The 14,280-nt window shown below is 43.4% G+C and overlaps 1 protein-coding gene across 2 annotated transcripts in view; it reads right to left on the bottom strand.

Moving 5' to 3' along the window:
• Positions 1-319: 319 nt before the first annotated feature.
• The window catches only part of gabrg2 (gamma-aminobutyric acid type A receptor subunit gamma2), a 42,442-nt gene continuing 28,481 nt past the window's right edge, over positions 320-14,280 (bottom strand). The window contains exons 7-10 of one of the 2 annotated variants that reach the window (XM_012827644.2): positions 10,671-10,823; positions 7,357-7,562; positions 4,791-4,814; positions 320-1,184 (exon numbers count right to left, since the gene is read on the bottom strand). In XM_012827644.2, the coding sequence (XP_012683098.2) occupies positions 906-1,184; positions 4,791-4,814; positions 7,357-7,562; positions 10,671-10,823 (662 nt within the window). In that variant the 3' untranslated portion in view covers positions 320-905. Of the gene's footprint in view, positions 1,188-4,790; positions 4,815-7,356; positions 7,563-10,670; positions 10,824-14,280 lie in introns of both variants that reach the window. The other variant, XM_031572164.2, reaches the window with a different exon arrangement.

Here is a 14,280-nt window from a genome sequence, read left to right as displayed (position 1 = left end):
ACAATCAACAGTTGCCTGTTTTTGTTGTTTAAGCTACGCCAACAAGAGAAGACCTTAGTACATGTTCATGTATGGCCACACAGCAGGTGCATGCATTAAATGTAAATCACTACATTACAGTATTAAAATATATACAGTGCCTGTACAGGTGACAATTTACTAAATATCTATTCAGCAGTGACCGCACATGAGAGGAAATTATAGGGTATATGTGTTGCTGAAATAAAAAAGAAAACTACAATTTCATAACTGTTCTCTATGCTGTATATTCTTCTTTTAAAGTGCTTTTTTAAAAATCTGAAATGTACTGATGAATAGAAGTAGCTATAGGTTTAGGCATACGTTTGCCCTTGGATAGAACGAGACTGACTGATACTCAACTTCTGATATGGCGCTGAGGACTGCAGTCAAAGGGGTCGGTGTACGAGTGTGCTTTGACACATTGACACGCAGTGTCTGCGGAGCTTTGTCTACACCGTTTCCTCAGGACAGAAGATTCTGGGAAATCATGCAAAAAAAATAAAAAGTTCTGGCTCAAGCCAAAAATAAGAAATAAGAAATAAATAAAAGGAATAAATACATAAAAAAATACATTAAAATATCCACTCGAACCCCATTAGTCTCTGACCCCATCTCCTTCAGTTTTGCTACAACTTTTGCTTAACATTTTTTTTCAAAGGTATATATATATATATATATATATATATATTTATATTTATGTATGTATAAATCGAGACGGAACCCAAAAAACACAGATGGATTTTTTCTTGTTTTAAAATTCAGTGGGTCCCCTTCAGAAACAAAGATAAGATCTTGCTGGAGTAAGATGCGAACAATAAGGCCGACAAAAATGACAAAAAAAAAATTATCGAGAGAAAGAAAGAAAGAAAAAGAAATGGATGGATCTAGAGATAAAGATAGGAGACCCAGTAGACCAGGTTGAACAGACCGAATGCCGTGGGAAAGAAGATGCGGGCGTACGAGTCTATCTTGGCGACGCGGATGTGCAAGCGCCCGTGCCTCCAGGCTCCCGAGCGGCAGTCCTCGAAGCAGCAGAAGAAGCTGGTGCAGTCCTTCCCGTCCAGACACTCGTAGCCGTACTCCTCGTCGCGCTCCTGCCTGTTCGTGGCGTTGTTCATCTGGATGGCCGTGGCCGAGCGCGGGCGGATGTCCACCGTGGGCGTCTGCTTTTAACCGAGGGAGATGGGGGGAGATGGGGGGGTGGGGAGAGAATACTAAGTCAGCCAGTAAAGCACAACATGCCCCCCCCAGGGGCCTCATCTGTACACAGACTCAGACTAACACCTCAGCAATGTGCACCTGGTGTTCTGTTGAGTCAATGCAGTACTACAGCAATACCCATCAAGACATAAAACCCACAGGTCACACCTGCTTGTGGTTAGGATGGCATTAGGCTGACAATGGAGGACTCCTTTTTTGGAAACAAATGATGCAAAAAAAAGACACCTTTGGTTACAACCCATCAGGGGTGTGGTGAGGTGTGCCCAACGGTGTTTTCCTTTAGGAAGCAGGTGGAGAAAGCTAGTGCTGGGCAAAGCAGTCCGTTTCATTTTTTTATTTCATTGTAAACCTTATCTTTGTAATTCAGTACAGTCCGGTTCATTTTTCATCATTGTAAACTTTATCTTTTTAATTCAGTACAGTCCGTTTTGTTTTTCATCATTGTAAACTTTATCTTTCTAATTCAGTACAGTCCCATCAACAAATATGCATATTATTGGGTCTCATTCAAGCGCTTGTAAGTTTACACAGCAAGTGCATAAAATCCTCTACTAAAAAAGTGGAATCTAAGTCTGTGCTAAATGGGCAGAAAACTTTTTATCATTTCATTTATCATCAACCCACACCCATGACTTTTCCATTGCCACTGTAAAGTATAAGGATTTGGTGATTAATATGGACATTATCTGTGTAAAGTATAAGGATTTGGTGATTAATATGGACATTATCTGTGAAAAGAAGAACTTTGATAACAACTAAATAACTTTTGAAATAACGAAAAAAAGTAATTTTAGCTTAATCCAAGATAAGTGGGAAAATAAATCAATAATATCCCCTAATGTGGTACTGTGTTTATTTAATGACTTCCAGAGACTGTCTAGTGTGCTTCAGCTGATTTGGTGCAGTCTATCAAGAACCTCAGTTGCCTAAGGAGATCCACAGCAGCCAGTCGTCCACAGCAGCCAGTCGTCCACAGCAGCCAGTTCTAACAAAATATCTCTCTGACTATATACTTTAGGTTCAATTGTATATTCAGGCATTATTCTACAATGACATTATGAAGCAGAAACTGTAAGAACTGTATAAAACATTAATGAGCCTTATTTAAAGAAATCTAGCTATTTCTATTCTTCCAAGTGATTTCCTGCAAATAATTCCTCAAGAACCGCTTAATATAGAGACTTCGCTCAGACTTTGCTGTGTAAATCTTGTTAATGACCTTTTTCTAGACGTAATACTTTTTAAGATATTAATGGAAAACTAGAAACATTTCATGATTTAACTTCTAAATGATTATGGAAAAGGAACTACACACACACACTTTGTTAATGTTCCCAGAAATGTCAGAGTTAGAGAATTGCAGGTGATTAGCTTTTAACAATGAGCTGATTAATCATCTTGGATCTAAAATTTGTACACACATTTGCTTTGTTCAGGTGTCAAGAATGAGACCCACTGGGATTGATTAGATTCAGTTTTTTTTTAACCCGTAGCTAAAAAACTGTTTCTAAATATTTCTTTTTTATCTATAACATATCAAGCCGTTCCATCTCTCATGTTATTGAATGTGACAAATCTCAATCTGGAAGTCTACCTTTCTCTTCAAACTACAAACCACATTTAAAAGGGGAGTTCAAATACGTGTGAAAGTGGTGATACATTATCTTTGGCCCCACTTAATATTAAGTGCCCTTAAGTACCATGCACTTAATCGATAAGTACAATGTACTTTATACATTAGCATATGTTATTACAAGATGCACTTGGGGTTAGGTTAAGAATTAGGGTTAGTAATGTGGAACAATATGTACTTAGATGAGAAGAACATAATATTGTTAATTACTTATTCACATTGTAATAAGGACACTCAATATGGGGTTGGTCCAGTTTGTTAGCCATATTGCAGGTTTGTCATAAAAACTACTGACAATTGGATTATTAATTACTGTCCAATTAGCCTTAATTAATCTTACAACTTATATAATGTTTGCCACATTCATTTCATGTCATGTCTAAACTGTCTTCCAAAATTACCCACAGTTCCAATTGGCTTTTATTCGCTATTCTTTAACACATATTTACATGTCTACCATGCTTACAGTGACCAAACTACCTGTAATTGACTGTTTGGATGAAACTTTCAAAATGAAGCATGCATATAATAGCAGTTTTGCATTTTAGTTAGCTTTGCAAGCTAGGCATGCAGTCATTAAAGCACTTTATGTATCTACTTGTTCTCTCCATTTGCCCAGCACTAGTGTGTGAGAGGGAACACTGGTCCTCCTTTTAATAAAATCAAAGCAGAACTGAGCATGTGCATTGGCAGAGCGGACCCACATCATTATCCTCTGTGAAATGGACAAGCCACGGGGGTCTGTCACGGCGGGCGGGCGGGCGGGAGGGGTCATGTGACTGTGATGTCACAGGGTTTGCGTGGGGAACACATGGGAAGCCAGGGGGCCAGGGTGCTCAGAGGTTCCTGCAGTGCGGCCTGGGAGAGCAGAACACAGTGGCCTTTTCCCCAGGAGGCACAACCAGGCAGATGCGGCCCTGATCTGGCATCGGATTCGGACCAAATCTGTGCCGCCACGGGGCCAGATCAGGGCCACACTGCCCCACAGTTTGTGGCTATCTGGGGCAGCTTTAACCGGATGAAAGTAGACAACCTTTTCAGAAGGCGCTGTCTGTACCCTTGTTATTTTTTTATTTTTTGGTTTTTTACTCAAAACTGCAAAGTCTCCAGTTAATCAATCTATGAATTCTACAGATGTACTTCTATTCTAATTAAATAACATTTCTCTCCTCTTCTTCTGGTCATACTGTGTGCGTTTGTGTTGAAAATATTCCCAAGGCTACATTAGTGTGTGCTCCATGTGTGCTTCCTAAAGATTAGCCTAGCTAAATGTTACCCTGTTCTAGCCTATAAGAGGAGACCTAATTGGACTTAACACTGCGGAGACGGAGGGGTTGTCTATTTCAGCCTGTTAAGGCTCTGCTGACTCCGTAGAGAGTGTCAGGTTCACAGCCCCATAGACAAACACATGGGTGGGTCAGTAGACAGGAGGTAGGTGGGTGGGGGGGAGAGGAGGCCACCTGCATTCCATCACTCCAAAATGACTTGACGTGAAGCAGAAGCATCATATTTAAAAAAATAAAAAAAAATTTAATTAAATAATTTAAAAGCCATTGTGTGCTATCTTTCACCAGCTGTGTCAGATTTTTTATTTATGGATTTCTTTGTTTATGTTTTAGTGAGCGTGTGCTTAAAAACCCGTGTTTGCCACACCGCTCCGGGTCTGCCTGTGTTCACCAGACCACGGGTAGAACCGTCTCAAATATCTGGCCAAAAGCGTCGCTGACACAAACTGGGGGATGTGAAGAGAAGAGAGAGGGAAGGAAAAAAAATCAAAAAATCAAATGAAGAGTAGAGAGAGCTCTCTCTCTGGAACAGACAAGAGCGGCGGTGGGAGGGTGCTGGACCAGCGTGGCACAATGCAGCAGCAGACACATGCAGAGTCACTAGTGTAACGCGAACACAGGCAATATACCTTTGAGGAAAAGAGCCGGAGGAGCTTTTGTCCAAACGGGAAACAAGAAATAGGTGGAATTAAAAAACAAGAAGAAGTAGAAGAAGAACAAGAAGAACAAGAAGAACAAGAGGAAACAAAAAGAAAACACACACAAACAGTCAAACAAATAAACCAACCGATCGATCAACCAACAAACAAACAAATAGCTAAATGTTTTAAGAAACAAAGGAGCACTTAAGAGAGCTGGGATAAACACATTGTGCATAGGAGCACTTAAGAGAGCTGGGATAAACAGACTGTGCATAGGACATAGAAGTACACAATCCAGTTCACACAAACACAACACATGGAAGATAAAGGTCCTTAAAGGGGACAACGCAAGCACAACTACATTGACTTCAGTCCAGGTTCAAAGTCAGTTAACATCACAAAACACACTTACTCTGGCCATGTACGCAATTCATTGAAGCTATAGTCATGTGTTAGGGATGGATGGAAACCTTGTTTTATCCAGTTTTCAATTATGTTCTTTTGGGTTACTTTTCCACATCTATTTGTGAAATCTTCACATTTCGTACAGAGTTGAATGCAGCTGAAATGTACCGGCTACTTCAAAAATGAATTCCTCTTCCTGACGTGATGCTACTCTTGCAACTACATTGGTCCACACTTCTCTTCATTTATACATTTATATATTTTATACTTTATGATATATATTTTATAGAAGGTTCCGCACACTTCTCTCCTGCCCCTGGTCTCTATCTGCCTAGACTGAATATCTGGATTGAACCAAATATCTTCTTTTTTTTTTTTACAATACCGCAATCCCCCACTGGGTAAAACTCATCCGGTGTTGGAGATTTGAAAGTAATTGTTTTTGGCTCTCTCCCTTTATACAAAAAAAGAGATTCAAATAACATAAATGTTGTTTGGGAAATGTCTTATTTGTAAATATTTCTCTCTGAAGACTAGGAACTAATTTAGTCTTCATAAACTCATCATATCTATGCTATAATGCATAAACAAAACCAGGACATCATTTGAAACTGTTTATGTAACTCTGTAGAATGAGATGAAATGCCCTCTCCTTCCACACTTGCCTCCCTGCCCCACACCTAATGCCCCCTCTCCTTCCACACTTGCCTCCCTGCCCCACACCTAATGCCCCCTCTCCTTCCACACTTGCCTCCCTGCCCCACACCTAATGCCCCCTCTCCTTCCACACTTGCCTCCCTGCCCCACACCTAATGCCCCCTCTCCTTCCACACTTGCCTCCCTGCCCCACACCTAATGCCCCCTCTCCTTCCACACTTGCCTCCTTGCCCACACCTAATGCCCCCTCTCCTTCCACACTTGCCTCCCTGCCCCACACCTAATGGGCCCTGCTTGAGAAGAGTCTCCTGAAGAGGCAATCTGGAACCAGAGCCTTGCATCTTTTTTCATTAATGCCTGCCGTTCTATATCCTTAATCAAATCCAATTTTGTTTTGGGGCTCTCGTTAAATGGTATAAAAAGGGCAGAGGAGTGGACATTAGGAATCGGAGAGCATCTTCTGGGGCCAGGTAGTGTGTGTGTGTGTGTGTGTGTGTGTGTGTGTGTGTGTGTGTGTGTGTGTGTGTGTGTGTGTGTGTGGGTAGCCAGCGTGGCAGCCATCCGGACGGATTGCAGACCTTAAAACACCTTGTGGTCACGTGACCAGTCCCTGCATTAGAACTGAACAGCTGGAATGCAGATTAAGGGCAGGTTCAATCTCTCTTTCCCTCTCTCTTTTCTCTCTCTCTCTCTCGCTCACTCTCTTTCTCCACCTTTATCTTTTTTCTCTTTTTCTTTTTTTCTATCTTTTTTCTCTCTATCGCTCTCTTGTTCACAATTCTTTCTACCCTCTCTCTTTCACTCACTCACTCTTTTTCCTCTCATCTCTCTCTCTCTCTCTCTCTCTGATACAGACACACTCACACACGCTCGACAGTCGGTGACCTATAATATAAATCGCACGCAATCTCTCTCCTTTTCCTCACAGGCGTAACTACTGAGACCCTTTGCCTCGTTCATCAGTGCGCTCCAGAGGGGGCGCTCAAGAGCACCTCCCTGAGATGCACTCGACAATCCCGGCCTCAGCAGGGCGGAGCTGTCACAAGCCCTGTGCATTAAAGCCCACGCTTTAAACCAATCACGCTGAGCAACTTGCTGACGCCCCCACGTCTCGATCCCAGCCACCCCGGAAAATAACAACCTCGGCACAATCATGTCCTCTCCCAAACGTGTGGAGACGGCAACTCTCTAAAGAAATTATGCGATTCAAATTCAGTCAGAAAGTTCTCTGCCTTTCTTTCCTCTCCTGTCAGAGACAGCACTGCACACAAAGCCTCTCCTCTTTCGGGGAGCATTACCTCAGGCTATCACATGCCTCTCAAGTGAAGCTGCATTACAAACAGTTATAACATTACGGGGACTGCCGAGGTGCTGTGATACATCATAATAACCATACCTTTCAAAATCACTGCAGACGATTTCAGAACCACCACCCTATTTTGAGGAGAAATAACGTGGGGGAGGGGTTTCATTTTAGAAGGGGGCCACTCACGGGGTTTTTCTTCTTCTTGTCCTTTTTGGCACTGGGCTTCCGGTTGCTCACAAAGTAGTGCAGGGTGCCGTACTCGATCAGGGCGGCAAAGACGAAGATGAAGCACACGGACACGAACAGGTCCATGGCCGTCACGTAGGACACCTTGGGAAGGGACTTGCGGGCGATGGTACTCAGCGTTGTCATGGTGAGCACCGTGGTGATGCCTAGTGAGACAAACAGACGAACAGACAAACAAACAGACAAGAAAATCCCGCGTACAGTTTACCAAAGTGAAACGTAAGATCCCTAACTAGTGCATGAGAAAACACTAACGTGTTATATAATGTTGCAAGTTGAATTTTTGATGATTCACCAAACACACTCAGATACCATCTGTAGACATTGGAATCAGCTGGAGAGAGAAAAAAAAATAGTTTTCTCAAGTATGATTTACAAAGCCAGGATGGCATGTACCCAAATGAATGAGCGCCTGCCAAAAGGAAGGTAAATAAGTATAATTATTGGCAGTTGATGACCATATGCAATGCATATGCATACCAAATTAAAACACTTGCAACCATAAAAAATATAAGGCCTCTTTTATGACAAACACTTAAGATTTTTATGTGGCAAACTGTGTCACTTTCTCAAGCAAGCAAGTGACCAACTGCTGTTTCCAGTGATTCATATTTCCCTGGTGTTGAGGGGGGGGGGGGGGGGCAGCTGTTAAGACTTAGCAGTTAGCCATCTGCTCATGTGCGCCATGGCCAGAGGATCACACTGGACAGTGACCCATATGGGAAGAGTCTTTTATGAAGCAAGGATCACTTAATTATACAAGCACATACACTATACTATGTACACACACACACACACACACACTCTATGTTCATCCACATAAACACACATTCATGCACATGTTTAAACACTCCCACACTCTCTCTCTCAAACACACACATACACACATACATGCATACTCATGCTCACGCATACGCATACGCATACTCACACTCAATGTTCTTCCACACACACACACACATGCCTGTATATATAAACTAGCACTGTCAATCGATAAAAACCTAATTAATCACACAATTTGCTGTGATTAATAATTTTTTTCTCCTTCAGACTTAATCTATATAATGGATATTTAAATGTAAAATCACAGAATTAATGTAGAGTCAACACAAAGGAAGCATATTTAAATTGAAATACTATTATTAAATAGCATCTTTTAAACTTTGAACACAGATTCTCTAATGTAAACTACACATTTCCAATAAAACCATCAAGGCCATCAAAATTGACTGTCAGGCATATTTGGCCTATTTGTTTTATGTGTAGTATGTAAAGCATGAAGGGACTTTTATTTTGAAACAGGTTTTGAGATGAGGACGTGAAGAAGCAGAGAAGAAGAGAGACAGACGTTTGGAGAGAGCGACTAGGTCAGCTGGTCGATAGTCAGAACATGGTGTGCAGCCCGTTGGGTTAGTTGTAAGTGCTCAATAAACTTGCAAGCTTGAGGAGTCAGCTAAGCTCTGTGGCAGGTGTAGGTTGGATGCAACCATTACATATGCACTAGCAGACAGCATAACAAAATCAGATAGCTGCGTAACCTGCATTATATTATATTATATTATATTATATTACCTCGTGAAATATCTCAAATGAATCGCAATACTTAACGCATTCATTTTGACAGCACTAATACAAACACTTGCATACAGACATGTGTGCTCTCACTCTATCTCTCCCACACCCACGCACACACACACACACACACACACACACACACACACACACACACACACACACACACACACACACACACACACACACACACACACACACACACACACACACACACACACACACACTCACACACACACACACACACACACACACACACACAGACAAACACACACACACACACACACACACATGCTCAGCAGCTGATTATCAAATGGACTGTGGAGGCTATGGTGATGTGAGAGTGCAAAGTGGCACTACCGGAAACCCAGACCGCCTCACAGACCGTGTTTACTGCTTGGTGATGTGGACAGATCCCCATCAAATCAGCCCAAATGCTGCTGAATCAGGGGCCGGGGCCAAGGGACGGGGCCAAGGGACGGGGCCAGCCGGGGGTGATTGTGCACTGCCATTTTGTTGGACGACACAGAGGGATTAAAAATTATGTCACTGCCGCTAATCTCTTCGGCTAAACATAATTCTCCACAGATTCACTCCAGGACAACGAGGACATTATCATTTCAAATACTACATTAATAAAGTTCTACTGTGGTTTTTTTGTGTTTGTTTTTAAAGGTATCTTTTTACAGTGAAACGGACAGAGATTGAGAATGTTGGATTTTAGTGCCAAAAAAACAGCCTCCGGTGTCAGGTCAAAGGTGAGCCTTTTCTCTTCATAAAGCAATTATTTTAATGGCAGCCAACGTAGGCCTGGCGGTGAGGGTCAGAGCCATCTGGGAGAAGGCAGGGTGCTGATGCAGGGAAAATCCATGACTCAAGAAAGCCATCCTCACAAGTTGGGTGCCCTTATGAAGACAAGGGCAGCTTTTCGAACACTCACATATTCCTCAAAAACTCACCATCCCCCACCAACACACACACACACACACACACACACACACACAAACTCTCTCTCTCTCTCTCTCTCTCTCTCTCTCTCCCTTCTTCCTCAGGGTGGAGCGTGCACCTGCTTTTTGAGATGCTGATTCTGCACGGTCCTGCTGCGTTGCATAATTAATGGCTTATTAAGATATTCATAAAAAACCATATGTGCTCGGCCAGGCTCAATCAAGGAGGCCTGGCGTCTCAACCATCTGCCTCCCTCCATCACCACGCAGGCTTGCAGGAGAGTGTGGCGGGGCGGGGCTGGAGCCAGAGCAGGGAATGGGAAACATTAATTAGTGACATCTATGCTAATGAATACACTGGTGGTGTTGAGGCAAGTTTTCTGCGATTGGGGTAAGGTTGGCTAACTTATGAAATGAATGCGTGGGCTCGAGCTCCGTGCTTCTGTGTATGTGTATGTGTGTGTGTGTGTGTTTGTGTGTGTGTATGTGTTAGAGAGATAGAGAGAGTAATTGAGTGTGTGGGTGCATGCTTATATCCATGCATGCATTCATGTGTACACGCATATGTGTGGGAGTGTGAACGTGTGTATGCACATGAAAGCTATGCATGAATCCATGCATGCATTCATGTGTGTGTGTGTGCCTGTGTCTGTGCGTAACGCCTGCGTCAGGGTGTCCGCTTTTTAGTGCTTCTGTTGTTGCCTCGAATGAGGAGTTTGAACCCTATGTTTTTACCTAAGGAGGTCCTTGCAGGAACAGCGTCCTTATTGATCCAGAAGGAGACCCAGGAGAGCACGACGATCAGTGTGCAAGGGATGTAGGTCTGGATGGTGAAGTAGCCCATCCTACGGCTCAGGTCGAAGAACACCGTCAGTACCACATAGTCCCCTGGGGAAGAAAAACAAAGAGGGGAGAACGGATGAGTGACTTAGCACCTGTGCCATACTTACACAGCTATGCAGTACATTACCAGCACGGTCACGTGGGGTAGGCTGCCTGACAGGCTGTGGAGGGACAGTTCAGTGGAAAATCAGATTTGCACATATTTTTCAGCTCACCTGTAATGTAGTCCATCCATGGATGGAGACATGTTTTAAGTTCAAACACTGGCGTTTTTAGTTTAGCACATCTGCTATACTAAGCTATGTTTCATGTTGGATCCTGATAATGAAAGCTTCTCTGATCCTTACAACATAAGGCTTGTCGCATGGTCCTTGAACCAAAAATCTTCAGATATGATGTATTTTTTTAAAAAAGGAGGTCATTTTTTTTTTTACTTGCTTGGGGAGTTGTGTCTATATCGACCCTTGGCCTGCCTGTGTCAGAACCACAGAAGTTAGGATCCAAGCCAGACTGTAAGCGATGTACAAGGTCCTGAACTGTGCCTTACTGGGCCAGACCTGGGCCAGATCTGAGCCAGAAGTGGGCCAGATCTAGCATCTAACTGGGGAGGAAACCCGCTGACCTGAAACCGTGCTCTCCCGTTTACACTCTAACTGATTAACACACATACTGCAGAAGCAGTGATTGGTACTTCCACTACCACCCCAGTGCTTACTGAGCAGTTGCCATCGACTTTACTTTACCGTACCCCCCCCCCCCCCCACAACTCCATTTCCACCCCCAGAAGCATCTGGGTGTAACTCTACAGGTCTAGCCCAGTGCATTACCGACCCCTCAGAGGAAACCCGATCGCTCTCAACACTGATGGCATCATTACCGAACTAAGTGCACCTGCCGAGACGAATAAGGTTCATACCTCCTTCTCTTTCTCTTTTTTCCCTTCTCTTCCCTTCATTTTTCCCTTTCTTTTTCCTGCTGATGAGGCAACATGCAGTAAACACGCTGGTCCTCAGACGTGTATTTGTTTAGTTTTTTTTTTTACCAACGCTGCATTAGCGGGGGCCTGGCCCCTTCGAGCCGCATGTAGATGGGGCTCTAGGCTGCCGATAAGCGGCCTGGTTAATACATTAATTTCCGCATGGTCAGCAGCACCCCAGTCACATTCCATTATCCTCTGTCATTAATAACGCTGGACTCTGCCATAGGGTCTGCTTCCTCTCCTGTGCACAGCCGTTGTAATGCAGCGTTGCATTGGCAGGTTGTTTGTTGTTTTTTTTCTGTGAGACTCATTATAGGAAACAGAAACTTCCCGGCTGGGGACTTGGGGGATGCATGTATCGACAGGTTCTTCCATTACGGTGAAGGCACGGGTCTTATTCTGGTATGTGACCAATCAGGTGTCTGATTAGTGTGGGTGTACAGTACGTGACCAATCACGTTGACAGGTGGTTCACGGGAAGACGTGGGACAGGAAGTCTTGCGGCGTGACAAATTCCGCTTCCGCAACGGTGAAAAACTCATGCATAAAATATGACACAAACACCATGTGTGTGCACAATAGGAATGTTCTGCCTTGATTACAAATATGCCTGAGGTTATAATGGCTTAGTGTGTGTGTATGTGTGTATGTGTGTGTGTGTGTGTGTGTGTGTGTGTGTGTGTGTGTGTGTGTGTGTGTGTGCATGTGTGTGTGTGTGTGTGTGTGTGTGTGTGAGTGTGAGCGAGAACAGATGAAGGTAAAGTATAGATCAATGCAGGCCAGGGTGTTTTTCAGCATTGCACTGATCTCTCCCTCCTCAAATCTTGGCCCAGATGAAATATTGATCAGTGCGAGCGACACGTGGCATGTCAGCCCTTTCCTCAGGGGGCCTGGGTTAGAATGACTGAAGTAGCTCCATGTTCATTGTGTGTGCATGTGTGATATCCCTCTCTCTCTTCTTCTCTTTCTGTCTCTATCTGTATTCCGTCTCTCTCTATCTTTTTCTCTCTGTCCTTCTTTCTTCTCTCTTTCCCTCTCTCTCTTTTAACTCTTTCTGTGTCTCTCTCTCTCTATCCCTCTTTCTTTCTATCTTTCTACCTCTCTCTCTCTATCCCTCTTTCTTTTTCTCTTTCTACCTCTCTCTCTCTCCATCCCCCCTTTCTTCCTCTCTTTCCCCCTTCTTTTTTCCACAGAGCTCAAGGACATCAAAGGCCCGTGCTCAATGTTTTCTCCCTAATGATGGCCAATGCCAGCGACTCAAAGCTTCTGCCAGGAGATCTCATCTGTCAGAATCACACATAATGGAACAAATGGTGTAGGTGTAAAAAACGCCCCGCTCCTTTTATCTCCACGCAGCGGGAGCACAGGCAACTCTGATGGAGGGATTTCTCTCTCTCTTTCCCTCTCCCTCTCACTCTTCCTTTCCCTTTCTTCTGAGAGGAGAAATGCTACAGAATTAAAGGAAGAGAAAATGACAATGTTTAAAATATCCCAGCGGAGGCCATGTTTTATCTCGTTGGACTGAGCCATATATTTCTGGGGAGTCTTACATTTTTTTTTTTCTTCTTCTGTGAAATGATAAAGTGTTACTGCAGAGCAGTACTTTCCTTGTATTGTTAGGAGTAGTGACTGTTTTAAAGCATATACATATCGATTCTGTTCATTCTGCTCGGTTTCAAAATGCCTGTCCTTATGGATGCTGACAGGACTAATTAGCAGAGAGGCTAAACAAACACATAATGTACAGGTCACTGGGCTCAGGTTACCACTGTGGAACAGCATCCTGCTGCAGTAGGCACTTTGGTGGAGTGGCCTTCATGTGCATCTATCAGCTTTGGCGTGTGGAACATGATTACTTTATCGAACCGGCGCTCCAACCTTCCATGACTCACCAGATGTAATTAAAGAAAATAATGCTGTTCTACAATTGTTGTTCATATCTTTACAAAATCAACACATCAGAGAGGGTGAAGCATTTAAACCAGAACCAGTAAATAAGCAAACAGAGAATAAAATGCCATGAACAGAAGTGTAAACAAGAAAAGCAAGCAAAGAAACAAAGAGACAAACAGGTAAATAAATGTGTTCAACTGGGACCAGGGAATGCTGACACCTCATTCCCTGGACTCTGAGTTTCATAATGCTGTTGAGATACAGTGTGGGGATAGGAATGGGTATTCCCTGGTGGCTGACCAGGACAGAAGAGAGCTGTGTGGGGAAACCACTAAATTGGCATGCTGGATGTCTGGGGGCCACTAAACCAAAGGAATGTGTCTTCCTTGCAACATCTGCTGACAAAGATGGACACCTTTCCCTGAACTGTTACTGAACATATCAAAATCAATCTTAGCTCATCTATAACCATAATGCAATCAGCTGTCACTCCTGTGGAGGGGAACCATTTAAGGCGGAACCATCCTTTCTGTGGAGGGAAACCATTTAAGGGGGACCATCATTCCTGTAGGGGTGTAGGTTTAAGCTGCCTTTATAGAGCTTGACAGACCAACTATAATTTATTATAAA

The sequence above is a fragment of the Clupea harengus genome, chromosome 8 (genome assembly GCF_900700415.2).
Source record: "Clupea harengus chromosome 8, Ch_v2.0.2, whole genome shotgun sequence".
Taxonomy (NCBI): Eukaryota; Metazoa; Chordata; class Actinopteri; order Clupeiformes; family Clupeidae; genus Clupea; species Clupea harengus.
Note: the sequence above shows the minus strand (reverse complement) of the source record. Positions and strands in the feature narration are given on the sequence as shown.